The 19007-nt window shown below is 40.8% G+C and overlaps 3 protein-coding genes across 3 annotated transcripts; 1 reads left to right on the forward strand and 2 right to left on the reverse strand.

Moving 5' to 3' along the window:
- The first annotated feature begins 1129 nt into the window (after positions 1-1129).
- Positions 1130-5736, forward strand: ube2al (ubiquitin conjugating enzyme E2 A, like). Its single transcript, XM_088315598.1, has 6 exons — positions 1130-1328; positions 1934-2014; positions 4072-4097; positions 4201-4290; positions 4994-5082; positions 5173-5736. The coding sequence occupies exons 1-6, from the start codon at positions 1285-1287 to the stop codon at positions 5299-5301; spliced, it is 459 nt and encodes a 152-aa protein (XP_088171724.1). The 5' UTR covers positions 1130-1284; the 3' UTR covers positions 5302-5736.
- Positions 5737-6446: 710 nt separating this feature from the next.
- ing1 (inhibitor of growth family, member 1) lies at positions 6447-9581 on the reverse strand. The gene is made up of 4 exons (XM_088315240.1): positions 9422-9581; positions 7961-8134; positions 7582-7730; positions 6447-7390 (listed from the first exon to the last, which is right to left on the reverse strand). Exons 2-4 carry the CDS (start codon positions 8094-8096, stop codon positions 6758-6760), a joined length of 918 nt encoding a protein of 305 aa, XP_088171366.1. The 5' UTR covers positions 8097-8134; positions 9422-9581; the 3' UTR covers positions 6447-6757.
- Positions 9582-10089: 508 nt separating this feature from the next.
- Positions 10090-17790, reverse strand: naxd (NAD(P)HX dehydratase). The gene is made up of 11 exons (XM_088315680.1): positions 16971-17790; positions 15245-15682; positions 14259-14409; positions 14139-14184; positions 13979-14067; positions 12667-12775; positions 12064-12114; positions 11886-11990; positions 11689-11809; positions 11494-11617; positions 10090-10286 (listed from the first exon to the last, which is right to left on the reverse strand). Exons 1-11 carry the CDS (start codon positions 17485-17487, stop codon positions 10136-10138), a joined length of 1902 nt encoding a protein of 633 aa, XP_088171806.1. The 5' UTR covers positions 17488-17790; the 3' UTR covers positions 10090-10135.
- Positions 17791-19007: the final 1217 nt, after the last annotated feature.

The following is a 19007-nucleotide window of genomic DNA, read 5'->3' on the forward strand; positions in this document are numbered from 1 at the left end:
ATTATATAGGAATCTGAGCTTGTAATGTTAACTCAGAAAATGTGGTTTTGAAAAATGACAACTTGTATTGTTGCTACTACTCACTAAATTGACTATTGCAACATAAAATTACAACTTAGAATATTCTGTTATTTTCCCTCAAATGTTACAACTTTACTCCAACTTTTCCTGCAACTATGACTCAATTCTGACTGACTCGTGGAGACTATTATCAAATTACATCCTTTTTCTTAATATAACTCGAAATATTACAACTTGTTGCTTGCAAGTATCACAACCTCTTGCTTACCCCATATTACAACTTCTGAAAATGTTCTCAATACCTCGTCATTTTTCTTATAATTAGCACGTGTAGTAAATTTGCAGCTTTTATGGCTATATAACGTATTCCTCATTATTTCCCCACCGTGTATTTTTTTTCTCATGTGACTTTTTTTTAATTTAACAAAACAAGTCTCCCTAAGTGTTTTTATGCTAATGTTCAGATGTATGAATTTAAAAAAAAAAAATTTTCTCAGTGTGGACCTAACTCACTTTGCCGGTAGTTGTTTCATACATAGGAACTTTTTTTACCCTGCAAATATATGCTAATGATGACTAATTTTCATTTGGGACAGTTATAGAGGTTATACGGTCGTATTTTTGTTTCACTCCTCCAGTGGAAAGTCGTCAATTTACTCTTGTTCGGTTAGTTTGTAGTCAGCTCGCTTCATGACAGCCTGGCCAAACTATCTTAAAAATAGAGCGGATGGGGCTGGCACACCCTGGGCTCACGTGTTTGGCTCCCGCAGCGTCGGCGCTCAGAGCCCGGTCACCTGTCAGTGGAAGGCCCGACCTTCACCACCACACCACTGCACAAACACCGCGTCATTGTGGCCGCGCCCCGTCACACGCTTCCACTTTCTTGAACCGGGGGAATAGAAAATTATGTCATCAAAGAAAAACTGCTTGTGTGTAATTTATGGTTGGAATTGTCCAATCCGACTAATATGTGCGGGATAATAGAAAAGTTGCTATACTTATGTATATTTAATGCGAGACATTTAGGGCGTTCATGTCCCGTTTAATATTTTACCCCCTCTATTCATTCTCTTATGGTATCATCCATTTAAAGGGGCTGGACTAACCAGACTGGATTATCAGGGAACCACAGGAACGAGAACTTCTAGGTGAGCGAGCCAATAAGGATGTTATCGGATAAGCGTTAGTGGCATTAATTAAAACCGTTCTCAGTAAAACACAAGCGAAAATACGAGTCAATTAGGCAGTTCATAAAGTTGGGTCATGTCCACACCGGCAAGAAGGAGACTTATGAGAGATTTTAAACGGTGAGTTTTTATTTATTTATTTTTGCATGTAGCCCGTAAGGATGTGTCAAAAACGGCTAACATGGGGAGCAAAGTCCTTACGAAACCCGAAGCACCGGTGTTAAAATTACAATTATTATGAATGCGAAAAATATGTCAAATATTCTGTTCATGTAGACTAGAAACTAGTCAGAGAATAAATTTACAAAACAACACGTTAGCCGTCTCCGTGTACCCAAGTTTCAAGCGAGCTAACGTTTAGCCACTGGTAATCAAGACTTAAATTGTTTAACAAGTCCATTTTTAAGCCCATGTCGTCGTTTGAGTATTGTTTCGTTTTGAACTCTTAATGTTTGCTTAGTAAGTAAACAACTGAGCAATGGCGGAAGCTGTCAAGGAACACTTTGTCCGTGGAGTGTGGATCATTTTACCTTTCCTTTTCATTTGTGATCACGTCAACTTCTCTAAAGCATCTCCTAAACCTTTTGGTGCTTAATTTTTTACCCGAACTTATGACACCTATCACTCACTAGCCACTATATAAAGCTATGTAGGAAGGATTTTAAATGGAACTGGTTCCACCAAAAATTGAGATTTTTATTTTGTTTTGTTATTTTGTTGTGCAGCTTACAAGAGGACCCCCCAGCTGGTGTCAGTGGCGCGCCATCCGAAAACAACATTATGGTGTGGAATGCAGTCATATTTGGGTAAGCCATAATGTACTGAATACATTGTTGCCCTGATTTATGTGATTAAGTAGTTTTTTTTTACAGAGCGTGCAACTCAATTTACTACTCGCACAGCGGTTCCTTGACTTACAAGTGACCTGCTGTACAAAGTTTTAAGGTACAAGCTTGGCTAATTTTTTGGCCTTGTGTTGCGAGCAAAATTTAGTTAGGACTTAGCGAGCGTTAGATGTGGGCAGCACACTTCACAGCAATCATCAGTGCGCGCTTCAAGCTGTTTATTACCATTCACTAAAAGAATTTCACGTTGGGCATTTAACCAAACTACAACTTCAAAAGGTCCACTAGCTTAATGATAACACTGGATGCAAGACATCATAGAAAATCCAACGAAACAAGCGTCAATGTTGTGGTTGTAGTAACACTTAAAGCATTGGATATTTGAAAACAAAAAGCGCAGCAACACTTGTAGACAGACAGTGTAGCAATAATTAAACATTCTTTAACTTCTGCAAAAAATGAGTGTTACTGCACCTTAGTTGTGATGGTCTTATATTTTTTGTCATCAAATGTACGTGTGGATTGGCTGTATTTATTATACTGCTACCATGGTGCACCCAGAAGGGCAATGCACAAAACGTTTAATTCTTTATTCTATTTAATAATGGAGTAAAATACTGTACACTCAGACCCGACCAATAGGGATTTTTTTAGGCGCATACTGATTCCAATAGTTGGCAGAATAAAATTCTGAATTCAGATTTGTGTCATGCCGACACCCCTAAGTAAAGAAGGACCCTCTGTACCCTTAAAAGGCATCGGTTTCAAAAAACAGTTGTTACCATTTAAACGGGCAAAAATGAAAATAAACAAAATACCATTTAATCGAGTTCCACACTGTTCCTAATTTGACAATATGTCAGTAGAAACAAATTCAGTTACTCACTTTTCAGTTTGAGTCAACAAGGTAACCTACCACAATTAAAATAAATGATAAAATCCGTCATATGGAACAACTTAAAAAAAAAACTAAAACTCCAAGTTCAATTGTTTCACTTTAAAATACAATGAGTAACAGACTTTTTTGTTTATTCCACGATGACAGAGTTGTTCACATGCGGTATCCAGTTTTATTGGAAGCGTCCGTACAATAAAATGGATGCATATGTCTCTTCATGCTAGTTGCTCACACACATTTTTTGGGTGTATTTTTTTAGCATGAGTTAACGGAATTTGAGAGGTGTACAGTTCAGCTGCAAGCATTTTGTATTTTGTGAAGCGAACTGTCTCGTTTTTTTATAAAATACATTTCCCCCCAAAAATTGCAACTTATAGTCCAGTACGACCGTTTTTTCTTCTTCTTGGTACGTTGTGTTTTTTGATTGGTGCAGCTTATTCTCCAGAGTCCCAATAATTCGGTAATTGGATTTGCGTGGCCACAATATGATAAAATGCGTTTTTTCCTACTGCAAAGGCTGCAATTTGATGTCATTGGAAGCAAAGCGGAGCACTCAGGGAAAGACATCAACACTGAGCTTAAAGCCGCCAGTCATTGCTACGCTGCATGGGTGTCATTTTCACTGAGTCTTTTTGTATCTAAACATGTTTGATATTTTTTTTTGCCTCGTGAGGTAAAAACCTAATTGTGTGCACCCTACTCTAGTGGGCGACCAAAACGCATCCTCCAGTCACATGATTTGAAGACGGCTACCCCAACGATGCTGTTTGCGGCAATATTTAGTGGATGAATTGGTTATGTGGGGATTGCTCGATTTCACGAATGAAACTGAAGACACTGACAAAATGTCATTACTCCTCATTTAATTACTAAAGCGTCTCTGTTACCTGACTTTTTTTTTTCTACTTACCTCGTTCGAGCGGCAGCATTTGTGAAGCTCGCTCCTAATTGAAATTTGGGGCCATAACACAAAGCAAAAACATTTCCCAAGCGACAGCTTGGAACTTGGCAAGCTCATAAGTTGTGGCACTTGTAAGTTAAGCTGCCATTGGTCAATATTTTGTCTTCTTTGGGGCCTAAAATAATAAAATTGTTAATCCACGATTGTCTTGTCTTACAGCCCTGAAGGAACTCCATTTGAAGATGGTAAGTTGTTTTGATTTCATGGGGAGTGACTGATGCCTTAGAGTTTGTTTAACAACTGATTACGAGACTTACGACTAAATCATTGTTGTGTTTTTGCTCACAGGTACATTTAAACTCATTGTCGAGTTCACGGAAGAATACCCCAACAAACCCCCGACAGTGCGATTTGTGTCAAAGATGTTTCATCCTAATGGTAAGAATGTTGCTCCACTGGGTGCATAACTGTCGTGCATGTTTGTATTTGGACCACGGCAGCAAAAATAAAAAATGCTGCAATAATAAAAGGCTACGTTTTAACAAAATGGAAATATTACAAGAAGAAAGTTACAACTGTCTTCCTCTATTATAAAAATAAAGTTGTCACATTTTGGAGAAAAAAAAACACTATTTCATAAGAACCAAACTTTATTAATAAGTTTAAGAAAATTCAGTAGTGTTAAAGGGAGGAAAGAACTAATTTTAAAAGAAAAAATATATAAATCATTAAAAAAAACTAACTAAAACTCATATTATCATTTTTATGCATTTTCTCGTTTTTATTTATAGCCTTCTTTCCCCTCAAAACATTACCCTTTTGTAGAAATTATTTTATTTTTGTAACATTGATATTTTCCCTTAACTATTTTTTTCAACTGAGATTTTTCTGAAAAAAAAATACTTTTGAACGTTATGACTTCACTGTCATTTTAGATTTTTTTTATTTGCTGGAAAAAAGTTTCTCTTGTGTAGCAATAAGTCTCTTTGCTTTTAATGTTAGTTTTATTCTTGTAACAAGACACATTTCTTGTGTTGTATTTTGCCTTTTCACCATGGGCCTACTACTTGTTGTGTATATTTGAGGAAACAATGGAATAATATTAAACAATATCTCATTGGTTTTCCACCCCTCCTTACAGTCTATGCAGATGGTAGTATTTGTTTGGACATCCTTCAAAATCGATGGAGCCCCACTTATGATGTGTCTTCTATTCTTACATCCATCCAGGTACAAAATATGACGTGTGATATTTTCATGGTTGACACTTTTAATTAAAGTGAAACAAATAATTGATCGTCTATGTTGTTTGTCCTTTAGTCTTTACTGGATGAGCCCAACCCCAACAGTCCGGCCAACAGCCAAGCAGCTCAGCTGTACCAGGAGAACAAGCGCGAGTACGAGAAAAGAGTTTCCGCAATCGTAGAGCGAAGCTGGCGAGACAGTTGACCCGGTTGAGGGTGTGTGCCGAACGCGAGCGTGGAGAAACCTCTTAATCTCCTCTCAGCTTTTTTTTTTTTAACATTTTATGCACTTTACCTTCAATGTCCCTTCATAGGATTTTATTTTTTTCCCTGCCAAGAGGGAATTGTTTTCTATATCTACTATTGTCCCCCGTGTTCCCATCAACACTTGTGCTGAATCCTGCATTGTTGTGGGTCACCAGCTTACTTTGATCACGTTTTAACGTCCAGGGTGCTTCACCAATCATGTTATTTTTCACTGAGAACTTTGACGTCGCGGACTCCCAACGTTGTTATGCTATCTCTTCATTGTGCTGTGAACCGTTTGTTGCATGCATGACACGATGAGCAAACTTTACCTCCCTCTTCAATACTCATGTATATAAGAAACCTGCATCTGAATATATGTACAGATTTTGCACTGGTTGTCTCCTATGTTGTCCTCCCCCTCTACATGCACGCACACACGTGTACATAAGAAGGAAAAACCTTTGAGAAAATTAGCTGCACTTGCATTGTTTCACCTAAAATAGATGCACAATGACCTTCTGGTGTAATTCTTTGAGTGCCTAAATTTAGACGTTACATTTACTTTACCAATCCCTGGCTGCGTTATGTAATTTATTTAACACAACCACAATTAGCAGGTATCATGTTGCTCTTGGCAGAACATCCAGAGAGTATTGATCAGCTTTTTGTAGCCAACTAACGTCTTTGGATAGTATGTGGCTGGCGTCTGGCATCTGAATCTTTGATCGGTTTGTTAGCAGTGATGATGGAGATTGCTGCGCTAAATTTTTGAGCTAACCGTTGAAACAGTCAGCTGCCTGCCACATGTTTGTCACTTGTCAAAGGTGCACGGTTCATTGACTGAACATGATTACATATTAAAATAGTGTTTGGGTTATTTTAGACTTGCGTGACAACAGACTGCGAGGAGGGATTGAAATATATTCCGAATTTTTTTTTAATTGGAACAAATTAGCCTCGTCTTCCTTGTTTGGATCATTTCGCTGTCTGTTCGCCCCGCTTCAGAAATCCGCTTGATGAGACAATGACCGAACTTAATCGTTAGTACGATGAGTCTGCATTTATTACCACTAAAGAGCTTATTAAAACAAAACACTTAAGTTTATTAAAAGGTGATTTTATTTGTTTAGTGGACACAGTTGAATAGGAGATGCTGCATGCATATTGTAACAAGAGGGATCAGTTTAGGATGTTTGTTTCGGAACGTACCCATTGTGCAACGGTGGGGACTCTGTGATGCCACAAATACTCATCAGAGTTCTCCACCCCTGCTTCAGAACAATGCCCTGACAAGTAGGAGACGGTCTTAGAAAAATAACTATTTACAGACCTATTCAGTGACAACAGACAAAACCTAGTCGTAATAATACTACTACAAATGTCGAGAAGTGGTTTCGGAGCATCTGGGTCAGCTACCTATTGTACGCCCGCTCCTTCTTAGCCCTCTCCAAGGCTTTGTCCATGGTCTTCTCGTTCTCGCCACGACACTTAGGACAGTACCACTTGCCTTTGGGCTTGTGGTGGAGTCCCACGCAGGAGAAGTGGAACCACTCAATGGGACACTCGTCGTTGTCACAGCCGATCATCTCGCCGTAGGACACCTGCTCGCAAAGGCAGTAGGTGGGTTCGTCAGGGTCGATGGGCAGATCCGGTGGCGACACCTCCCGCTCAGACTTCCCCTTGGACCTCTTCTTCTTTTTGGAAGAGGTCTTTGCTCTCTTCTCCCGGGATGCGCCGACGTCCTCTGCGGTGTCCAGGCCGCCGTAGCTCTCCCTGCTCTCGCCGTTCTTCTGCCGCCTGGAGCGCTTGCCGCCGGCTTTGTCTCCTCCTGCTGAACTCGGAGCGACTTCGTCGCGTTTCTTGTCGTGATGGCCCGTTTTGCTCGGGGTGGCGGCGGACGAAGACGAAGATGACGTAATCATGGATGCCGCGGCGGTTGTCAGGGATGTTGGTGTGGCGATGTGGCTCTCAGGAGTTTCTTGGGAGGAGACGAGGAGTTGGGAATGCCAGTCTAACTGCCGGGTTCGGTTCTCCACCAACTCCACCTGTCACAAAGTATATTTAGTACTCATCTATAAAGGTGTTTTGAGTTCATATGCAAGGACATGTTAATTGTGAGAGCCTGGGCGATATGGCCTTAAAACAAAATCTGATATTTAAATGAAAATTCAATTTCGAATTAAATCGATCAATCACCCAGCCCGTATTAATGGACCATTTATTGTAACATACAAACCATTTGTCCAGCAATCTGAATCTTCTCATCTCCGAGCTCCTGACTGCGGATCAGCGCCCTCTGGATAGACAACTGCAGCTTGCGTCTCTGGGGTGCATCCGATTCCTTGCGATACCTTTCATATGTATCCTCGAGCTCCTTCAGAACATCTGACAGAAAGGACATTATCGCTAAATACAAGTCTATAACAACTGTTCATCTATGGCGGAGGTCTTTAAATTCCGATATTAATCGTCTCAAAGTGAAACATTCTAAATCTTTCTGTCCCGTGTTGTCATACTTCATGAGGTAAGATCCATATCAGAGTCATGGGTTAACTTATGTGTCTGATAAAACCACATGATTCCAGTTTGAATTGGTGAACAAAGTGCCTTTTTACCTTGATATCTGGCATCAATTTCCTTCATGAGGGATACGCTTCTCTGCAAATCGAAGGGCAGTGACTCCACCAGGTCCAAGTACTCTTCCACATAATTGACCACATGGCTGGGGTCGCCATTCGTGGCGTTCAACATTGTGCCTTCACTCTTCGTATTACATGCGCCTCCTCCACCTGGAAGAAAACGGTGCCGAGTATGCTGTAATTTATGGAGAAGCGGCTGTAATGTCATTACCATAATTAATAATCATATTGTAATCCTATTCTTTCGTCTTCAACTATAGTATTCTTGTGATATTTTCATTTTGATTACAGAACACTTTCTCATTTTACATCTGTGAAGATGGACTGAATTTGGGTAAATTCCAACTGCAAATGCAAAACAACTCCTCTCTTTTCGGTTCGATTGATTTTTTTTAGACATCAGTCCGAATAAAATGCTGGTAATAAGGGAAAATACTTGGAAAACGGCCGTGAACGAGATAATATCACAGTGCTATTCGTACTGCAAATCACCATAGCGTGATTATTCAAAATACAATTATAAAGGTTGCGTTATGAAAGTTTCTAAATAAAATGAAAATACATTTTTGTGAAGGCGGCTCCAACCGGGTAGATATTAAACAACGTAAGGGGGCGGAGCCAAAAGACATTCATTCAATGTACTCCATAGTTCCATTTAGGTGGTGGCAAATAACGTCGCCTTTGACTCAGTTTCAACCCAAGACGATTGTAACGAAAATAATCAGGTTGTAGGTGGTACCTAGAATAAATTTGTATGTAAGATCAAAGTTTTCCCCCCCTCGAAAATACAAGAAAGCAAGGCTATCGTGAAGCTGATAGCAAAACTAGCATGTTAGCCCGTTTGCTACACTCGGCGATTTTATACGAGTTTGGGTTATGTTAACAAAGCATAAAAGCAACATTAATGTTGGTTAGAGACCCGACGTCGGTTAAAATATTTTGTTCATTGTAGCGTTTCCGTGTTAAAGCATCGAGAAGTGGCGGATGAGTTGTGTAGTAATTAGCGTATTAATGCATCAAATAGCCCCTTCGGCGAGTTGACGTCAACTCTACCAACTGTTAATTTGACGAGTCTACGTTGTCCTGGCAACCGTTTTGAAGTCTTCCAACTGCGGATCGTGTAAATTTATCCACGTTTAACTTGTAGGGTTTGCTTACCCAAGTTTTGTATGCACAGTTTTAAGAATCAGTCAAACGTTTGGAGTTGAACCAACGGTGCAAAAAAAAAGAAAAGATAAAAATACTCTGCGCGCTTAACGCAAAGATGTCAAATCTACGGATGTTTGATCACAGGCTTTGACACTTTGAATGTTAAAACTTAAACGTTGTTGTGTTTTTCTTAGTCGGAAACTAGCTAGCGTGAGTCTTTATCACTGCAAAACAAGCATAACCGTTGTATTTCTATCCCGCGGCTGCGCGAATTGAAGGCATGCCTACCTGTGCGTGTACATGTATTTCTACTTTTCCGGTCAGTTTTCTGCTCTTAGCGTCAAATCAAATAAAGAGCTTGATGATGGTTAACATCTGTCGTGCAGTGCGTGAGTCGGCGACTGAAGCTGCTAATGCTAACCATTAGCTCGAAGCGGAGGAGGAGGGTATTTGCGCATGCGCGATGCGCCACAAGCCGCCATCGACACTGATCGTTTTGATTACCATTACAACCATTGGGTTGGAATCAATCATTATGAATATCTACTCGACGTTACATAAACTACGCTGGGACTAAAAGTTGAATAGTGTTCACAATCGATCCGTTCATGTATGTTCTAAATCGATGCTGCTGCCACCGGGCGGCGTATACGGGATGTTCTTTTTCCAGCGCAAATAGGTAAACTGATTCAAACCAAGTTGTTTTTTATTTTTCTCATTAAAAAAAAACAAAGCGAAACATAAATTACAACTACATTCATGTTTTTCTCCATCACTTTGGTGGTCTGGGAAGACTTGGAAAAACAGTGTTGGAGGGACGCTTACGTTTTCATACAGAAAGAGGGATACAGTCCACATATCTACAGACTTTGGGAATTTTTATTTTTCACTAACCCCCACCTATTGATGAAATAAATGAAAGCAATAGGAGATAGAGCACAGAATGAAAAAAAAAATCAACCAAACGGCATTTTTTATTTTTTGTTTGTACAAAGTCAGTTTTCATCTTTCAAATAAATTTTTGAAGACTGGGCCAATCTCGTGGATCATGTCCGAGGTGGTAGTAGACCTGCCATGTTGTTGGAAAGCTTGTTTGTTGCACTGTCTAGTGAGTGACGAGGCCCCCATTGCTGCCACCACTGACGGGTTCACACTGCGGTAAGACAGCAATGATGGACTTAAAATGAATGAAACATTTGGTTCACTTGCACAATCCAATGCAGTCCAATATAATGATGGCATCAGATTACACATTTACAAAAGTGAATATTTCTCTCTTGATTTAATGTGTGTTTGTAATATATTTGAGTTTGCATTGGAGAATTGCACAATGAGATAGTTTTAACATACCTTCTCCTGGAGTTAACGCACTGTCTAAATACTGTGCAACCTCTGAAATGTCTAAGATTGTACAATCTGAATTTTTCTGGAAACGTAGGCTTCTAAAGTAACACCAAATGTCAGAGGTTGAACTGCTTTCACGAGGTCTACGTAACTTGCAAGACCTCAGTTCAGAGATCATTAAATGATTTGACAACTTATTCTAAGTTCAACTTTACTCAGTTGAAGGCAACACACACAAAAAATGAAGGTACAGTTTTGTTTGTACATAACAGTGGTAAATTTGCATATTTGTCCACTTGATGTGCATCGGTAAACCATTATTAAAGAAGTATTACAGAAGTGTGTGACAAGAACAAATAAAAAGCCTTTGACTTAAGGCCCCGACACACCAATCAGACGTCAGCAGTCATGCCAAACTGTTGCGTTGGCCTAGAAGTCGGCAGGTCGGACCGAAAAAAATGACCAAAGAACACACTGCAAAAACCGACAGCGTCGCCAACTACTCCGGACCTCTGCACACGCGTGAAAAGTAGCATCCCTCTACGTCATCGGCAGCAAAGGTGATGTCGAATAACGGCCGTCTTTTGTGAAAGACAGTGATTCCTTCGCCAGACATTATGTCCATAGAGGAGATGTGAAAATGAGCGAAGTTTATTTAGTTCTTGAGAAATAACTTAAATTTTCACCGGTTTTCCCGCTTTCGTCTCTTCCGGTTCTTGTCCAGTGCACTGATTCGCTAGCTGACAGCCAATCACAGTGTCCCAACAGCCCGACCCAATTCGACATGTTGAATCTGGCAAACACGCCCCCCCGGACGCCCCAACAGCAGCTCAGATTTTACGACGTGGTGCGCTCCACCAAACAGACAGCGTGTACCGACTTTCTGACATCGGATTGTTGTGTTGAGGCCTGCACTGTTTGACCGACATTGTTGACTTGTACGTGAAACACCACTCAATAAGACCAGTACATTTGCATAACCAGCAACATGTCTTATCAGCTTTAGGAGTACCCACCCTGTGATCAGTCCCGCTTGAGAGGCAGCGTGAGCCCAGTGGGCCAGTACACCAGCAGATCCAGACAGAAGATCACCTTGTCCTCCACATCGCCTCCCACTGCCCTCGGTACTGCACGCAACAACTACAAAAAAAAAAAAAAGTGACATGTCACACTGACATAAACATTCATCCACCAGTAGGCTCGATACCAACCTGTGCTTCCATCCGCAATTAGATCCTTCTCTCCTTTAAGCAGGACGGTGATGTTACCCATTGTTTCGCTTAGCTGCAGGACGCCATTACGGGGATCAACGCTGTCCACAGCCTTGTGTTGCTGATACGACAACACGCAGAATGGATGAAAACACTTTTAGCGCAGACTTCAACTTATCACTTGGCAAAAGACCCACCAACGTCTCATACAGTCGTGTGAACTCCATGAAGTTGGGCGTGATGATGCCCTTCTGGTAGCCCTGAATAACAGACGGTTGCTTTGTGACCAGCCATAAGCCGTCCTGTAGAAGCCAAACAAAGAAAAACACATGACTTTGTAAACACAAGACAAAGCGGATCTAAACAAATACTCACTGCATCGATGACGATTGGAATATCTCTTGCTTTGGACTTCTCTATCACCTCCTATAATGGAGAAATACATTACTTGTGGGAATACGCTGGATCAAGACACACTTTGTGCACCAACTATTTGTTCTCACAGGTCATATCCCAAAACATTTTAAATGCTCCTCATTTAAAATGTGACATGATGGAGTTGCTAGGGGTCCGGCAAAAATCCTTTCAGAAGTGTATGATGGAGTGGGGAAAAAAAGGCTATGAAAGTGTACGAGCCTCCAAGGCGGCTCCTTAGAAGGGAAAACTTTTACAGTGGATCCTCAAGTTATGAACGACCTTTTTCAATTTTTTCTCAGCTTGGACGTGTTTGCTGATCAGGGCTGCACTTTTTGCCCTAACACACCGCGATAGTTGTGTTGTATTTTTTTTTTTATCTTTCGGCATTGAGACCAAAAAAACAAAAAAAACAAACAATTGTGTTACTTGAAGCCTGGCGAATAAATTCAATATATGAAAGCGAATGCCCTGCGTGTCAAGAACCATCCTGGTCTTTGTTAATGCAACCAGTGGAGCCCTTACTTCCATGTAGTTAAATGCATGCAAATATGCTCTACGTGCCTTGGCTGTTTTTAATAAAAAGTCCTCTCTCCCTAGACCAGGTCCCACCACGAGGCTGTGTAGTCTCGGGAGCCATTTTTCAATCTCCTCCACTGCGTTTGGGCTGTCCCTTTGAAAGGTACACACACACAAACATTAAAATTAGATATACACAATTGCTACTAATGTTCCATAATTAAGGCTATTACAGTGCAACCTCCAAAGTTGAATGCCCTGGAATTTCAGAATTCAGAGACAAATATGCTTAAGGTAAATAAAAATATCCAGAGATCAATAGATTAATTGTGGCGCATGACATCAAACAGGATTTTTCAATCCATGCGTATGGTTTGCTGTTTTTGTTCCAATACCACTGCATATCGTTACTAAGGATGGCAGTGAGAAAATGTGATGAGTTTGCATCTCTCCAATAAAAGATGATGTAATACATATCACACGTGGGGTACTGTATGATTCCAAAACGGCACATTTTGAAATGAAAAAAAAAAATTGATTTGGTGGGATTTCAATTACTGGACTTTCATTAAGAGGTTGCACAGACAGTTTGACCATGCAACAAATAAGGTTAGTATAGTTGACTAAAACTAATGAAATTACAAAAACAATTGTGTAAACGAAATGAAATAAAAACAATAGCTGAAACTACATTTTTAATTTTATAATACAAAGTATCATTGCAGCAAAAATGTCCTTTGTTTTCATCTTTGTCAATTCATTTCAGACATGAAATCAATTTCGGGGGTCACTTCAAATGTATTTTTCGACTTCTCGATATTACCATAAAGAAGAAAAATGTTGAACAATCATTTAGAAACTGTAATTTACTTAACTTGATTACGCAATACTTTGTGACCTTTTTTTTATCTTGCACTTAACGTATACTCCACATATTAAAAAACAAACAAATACAAACTAAATTAACATGAAACATTTTCAAACAAATACCAAATAAACCGGACTCTAAAAACTAAATTTCAAAATCATATGTCAAAACAAAAAAAACTCATGAAAAATCCAAAACTTTGATAAACCTGGCAACAAATGACCTCAATTTACACGATTTCCTATGGATTTCTTTTCTCTACAATTGGAACAAATCAGAGGCTAACAAGCGTCCTGGAAATTTATGACCGACTTTTGAGGGCCGCCTGTCCTCCTCTTCTACATGACCCATCATGTCATGTGATAAAATACCGCATTGATAAAACGATTACACCGGATCATTTTAGTTTTTAACTGTGACCAAAGTGAGGCAGCAGGATGCGTTCTGCCATCTGCTCGCATGATCCTTTTACACAAACGGTCTACTCACAGGACGGGATGAACTATGAGCTCAGGGCTGTAGGATTTGATTACAGCTGCAGCGTCTTTGGTACAGAACACGTGAGACAAGTCAGCACCCTGGAGACGAGACAAAGACGTTGCACCAGCATTAAAGAAAAAAACTAGACAATGAGGCATATTTGTCTTACCACTTTCAGTGCAGAGATGGCAGCAAAGTAGGGCGCTCCAGTGTAGCTTGAAGGTGAGACGGAAGCATTAGAGGGTGAAATGAAAGGTGATCAATACGGGAATTAAATCGTGCGACATACTCTTGGCATCCGCCAATGATCCCTATTCGGCCATCTTGTCCCTTGTGCTTGTGGCTGGACAACGGAGGGACTATCTTCTTCACTAGAGACAGGACGTGCTCCTCCATGCCCCCGTCAGATGCCGGGGCCAGGCTGTAGCGGCGCTCAAACACTGCAGTAAGAAAACAGGGTTTAAACACGGTTTGGTTTTAAATATATGAAATCTAAAAAAAATAAATAAATACGCCAACTGTGATGAAAATAACAGATCATTTGTCCTGAATTCAAAAAAAAGGAAAAAAAGTGAAAAAGTTCTATCATGACCATCAATTAGTCGATCAATTTTTTTGTTTTTAGATTTTGTGGAACTGATTGTTGATGAATCGTGTCTTGACGAAACTTAGGCAACAAGATTGCAGTACTTACAAAGGAACATTTGAAATGTGGGGTAAAAAAAACACTTAGTATTTTCTGCAAATTAAAATTTAAATACAGTATTTGAATAATTAGGTATTCTATTTTTTTTTTCCTGTTAAGCAAAAGCAAAGTACCATGTCTGAGGTAACAGAATAATAAAAAAAAAAAAAAACTCCTTCATAGGCACAAGACACAATTTGATTAGCATGAGATACAGTATGTTGTCCTTGTTACATTGGATTTTGCACGGTTGGAGAAGCGGTACAGATGATATAGATATAGATATAGATATAGATATATATATATATATATATATATATATATATATATATATATATATACTTTTTTTTTAACTAATTTAATATAGCACATCTCTACATGGGCTTCATTAGTTCAGATACTGTAAAGTGGGGGGACTCCTTTGACACCCTGTGTTATTTCTTGTAAACAGTGATTTGTCAGCAAATAAACCAACAAACAAACCCTGCTGGAGGTAACCATCAGATTCAATACTCATTCAGAAACAATTGCAAAAACATTGTTCGGAGTAAGCTCCGCCACAACCTGCTGACGGCACAGGTGACTAATACCTAATGGCTGAGAGTCTGGCTTCAACAGCTGACCCTGCTTGACCAAACTGTTTGTAGGGGGCGAGGGCTGGCGGGGTGTGCAAGGCAGCAAGGGTTGGGAGAACACGGGGGCGTGGGTGGGCGCGCCGGTTTTCAAGTGAGGAGGGGCCGCCGCTCCCGAGCTCGGTCTGGCGGAGGAGATGTTGGAGAACATCTGACCGAGCATCTGGAGCATGTGCAGCTCCCTGGCATGCTCCGCCTCCCGCCGACTGTCCTCGGCCTGCAAGCGGCGCTCCTCCATGCGGTAAAAGTTGTCCTCGGCCTGCGAGCTTTGCTTTAGGAACTGTTCCATTAGCCTCTCCATGGGGAAGTTAGCGCGCCGCCGTCGACGTTGTTTGGGTGTGGAGGCGGAGCAGTTTGCTGTCAACTGGCTGCTGATGGGAGGTCTTTCTGATGTACCTGATGGAGAAACAAGAAATTTTTATTTCGATATACATGTAGCAGTTCTAGACTTTTGATAGCAGAGTAGTCAGTCAAGACTGGTCATCAACTAACATTGCCGTGAGTGCTAGCTTCAAGTTGACTGGCTAGCGCTTTGTTAGCTAAGAGATAATAAAGTGTTGCCATGCCCATTTGTGATTTGTACTTGTGAATTCCCCTCCATCTATTCATCCATATTCTAAACCTCTTATGGGTGAGCTGCGGCCGACATCAGGTGTAAGGAAGAAAATCCTGTGCCACGAGTCAGCGTATTGTTAGCATTCCAAAAACAAACCTAAACTGTCCTTAGGTCTGATTTTTTTTGTCTATTTGTACCCTGTGATTGGCTGGTACAGTCCAGAGTGTACCCATGTCCTCAACAAAAGTCACTTGTGAGGTGCAACAGAAATTGTTTAAAAATGTGTTTATTGTGTTGACGTGGTGTCACTTGACACAATTTCTGGAGTAATTTTTGTAATGCAGCGGACCTCGGTTTATTACAAATTCCAGTCCAGTAGTTTATCACTAACCTACAAGAGTTATTGATGTACCCTACCTTTCGCCCAAATTCAGCTGAGATGGGCTCCAGCTCATCTGTGACCCTAATGAGGTCAATGATGCTATAGAAAACGAATGGATGGGTAATTAATTATAAGAGCCTATAATCTGTCTATAATCAGTGATTCTCAATGAGCCAAGTTATACCAGTGGCCAAAGACACACATTTTATAATTGATAAAAAATAAATAAAATCTCATGGCACCCCACCAAAAAAATGTCACATACAGGGTATGTGCAGTTTAATTATATGCCAACTTGTGGAAGAGCATCTAATTGCTGTTTGTCATTCCATGTCACTGACATGGAATGGTGACGATATATTATTTATAGTAAACAAAATCATTTCTGACAATTTAAATGAATTTGTACACTTTTTTGTGGAACATCTGGAACTCTCTCAATGTACACAGGCTGGGAATCACAGGCTTAATGCAAGTCCTTAGCCTGTACAGTTAATTAAGATTTTATATTGGCGACACTACAACCGCTTAATTCTGTCTATGATTTTGGATTTAAATCCCCAAAAATCCGGAAAGGATTGCATTAAACCGGATCAAACGAGTTATTTTTTCCTGCATCTCATCATGTTGTGTGGACCATATTCTACCATGAATATTAAATATGTAACTCTAGAGTATCTTTGACACACAAAAGAAACAAACCAGCATTAACTTGGATGCATACCAATGGATGTATATGCACTTACTGTTATTGCCCACTGTGACTTTAACAGGGATGGGAATGGGAATACTGGGGTACTCCAGCTTCACTTCAGTCTCGGCGGGGAAGGGGCAGTCTCCAGTACTTTCGGAGTAGACGTCCTGAGCATCCTCCGCATCCTCATCTAAGCCGTCCACGGCCTCCTCCCCTCCTGGCCCACCATCTATGAACTCTTGGGGGTCAAGGGCGGGTCGGTTGCTCAGGATCCTCTCCATGGTGTCGTAGAACTTGGAGATCTTGTGATATTGCCTGTTGTTGCGCAGATTGCCCTCCTTGGCGAGCAAGTATTGTCTTTTGAGGCTCTTAATCCGCACCCTGCACTGCTCCGGCGTGCGTTCGAAGCCCATCGCCGCCAGCCGCCGGGACACGTCGCGGTAAACGAAGCTGTTGCGGAAGTTGCCGTCCAGCGCCTCCTGGACGTCCTGCTCTCCCCAAATGTTCAACAATGTCCTCGTCTCCGCGTCCGACCACAGAAAGCCCCGCGTTGTGTTGTTGAGCAGCATAGTCGAGCCTCGAGTACTTGGGATGGATGTAGCTGGCCTGGTTCTCTACCTGTGCGTCGTCTTCAAAAACCTCAGGCGGGGTCGCTATCCGACCGTTCAAGTGTCTTAAAATGATGAACGCGTGCGTATTGTTCAATTGGGGGAGCATTTGTACGTCGAATCGCGGTGTTCTAGCTCAACCTTGCCATGTTTATCCCTTACGTCGTTCGCAAAAATGCCTAAACTGGGAAGTTTCGCCAAAACTGAACATGGACCAGCTTTCAAACCAATCCACGTCCCGAGCCTCATTTTGGAGAATTTAGGAAACTGACCTCTGATCGGTCCTCCGAGGGAGACGGTTCGCGTCCACCCTCTGGTTGAGTGACGTCTGCGCGGTCCTAAAGACCACCAAGTCAAAATTCCAAGCTAACAACATGGGTGTAAATTGTCAATACTTCCACCAAACAGTGAACACAACAGAAAGAACGGCACAACACGGAGATGCAAATACATTAAACAATTGGTTCCAATTTACCTTCCATGTTCAAACAGAACAATGTGGCGAGAATTGACACCGTCACGGTGACAAACAAAAAGGCGAGCGTCTGACCGGGCTGCGGCATGTTGTTGTCATTCATTGTTTACCGACATGCTAGCCGCCAACACGAAGCTTTTCCCCGATCGGAGGGTCCACACACTTCTTACCTAAATTCCAAGTGCGTATCAACGCTGTCAACTGTGCACGAATACGTCTGGTCATAAGGCTTAAATTGGGCACAGCAATACAGGAAGAAATAGTTCACGATGCCTTTAAAGACTACTCGGAAATCCCTAAATCCACTAAAAAACAATGTATGCGAAAATTGGACTCAAAGCTCGAGTCCTACAGGTAACTCATTTCCTTTTATCTGGATTGCTCGACGTCTTCATTTAGACTTGATAGTGGACATATTTTAGAATAATTGAGAAATCAGTATGTAGGTGTGATGACTTATTATCAATGAAGGCAGTAAAACTCGCGAGGCTTCAGTTTAGTGACAAATTGTCAATGGGAAGTCAAGTCAAAAAATATTCTCTACAATATGTTCTATGGTCCAGAGTAGTCTAAACGTGGTATTGAGATTAATATTCGGTTCGTGGAATATGAATTAAGATGCAAAATCCACTCATTTTTATCCATCTCAAGGGCGGCCTGTACTTGCTGTTCCTAACTGCTTAGATAACTAACAATGACAGCTCACCCATTTTTGGTCATGTGACAGCAACTGGCAAAATGTCCGTCCTCAGGATGGATAAAAACAGGTAGATTTTGCTGCTTAATTCAAATTCCACAAATTGCAATATTAATCAGAATATTGTGTTTTGACTAATGGGGGCATAGAACATATTATTGTAAAGAATATTTTTGGACTTGACCTCCCCTTTAACATTGAGCTATTGTATTGTTTGGTGTACCAAACACCTTTTAAAAATAATTGAACAATAGTTAAAAAAACAGTGTGGCACGGCACGGTGGATGACTGGTTAGCAAGATGCCCTAA

Source organism: Idiotropiscis lumnitzeri, chromosome 14, assembly GCF_059441095.1.
Source record: "Idiotropiscis lumnitzeri isolate Australia: NSW breed Sydney's pygmy pipehorse chromosome 14, RoL_Ilum_1.0, whole genome shotgun sequence".
In the NCBI taxonomy this organism is placed as follows: Eukaryota; Metazoa; Chordata; class Actinopteri; order Syngnathiformes; family Syngnathidae; genus Idiotropiscis; species Idiotropiscis lumnitzeri.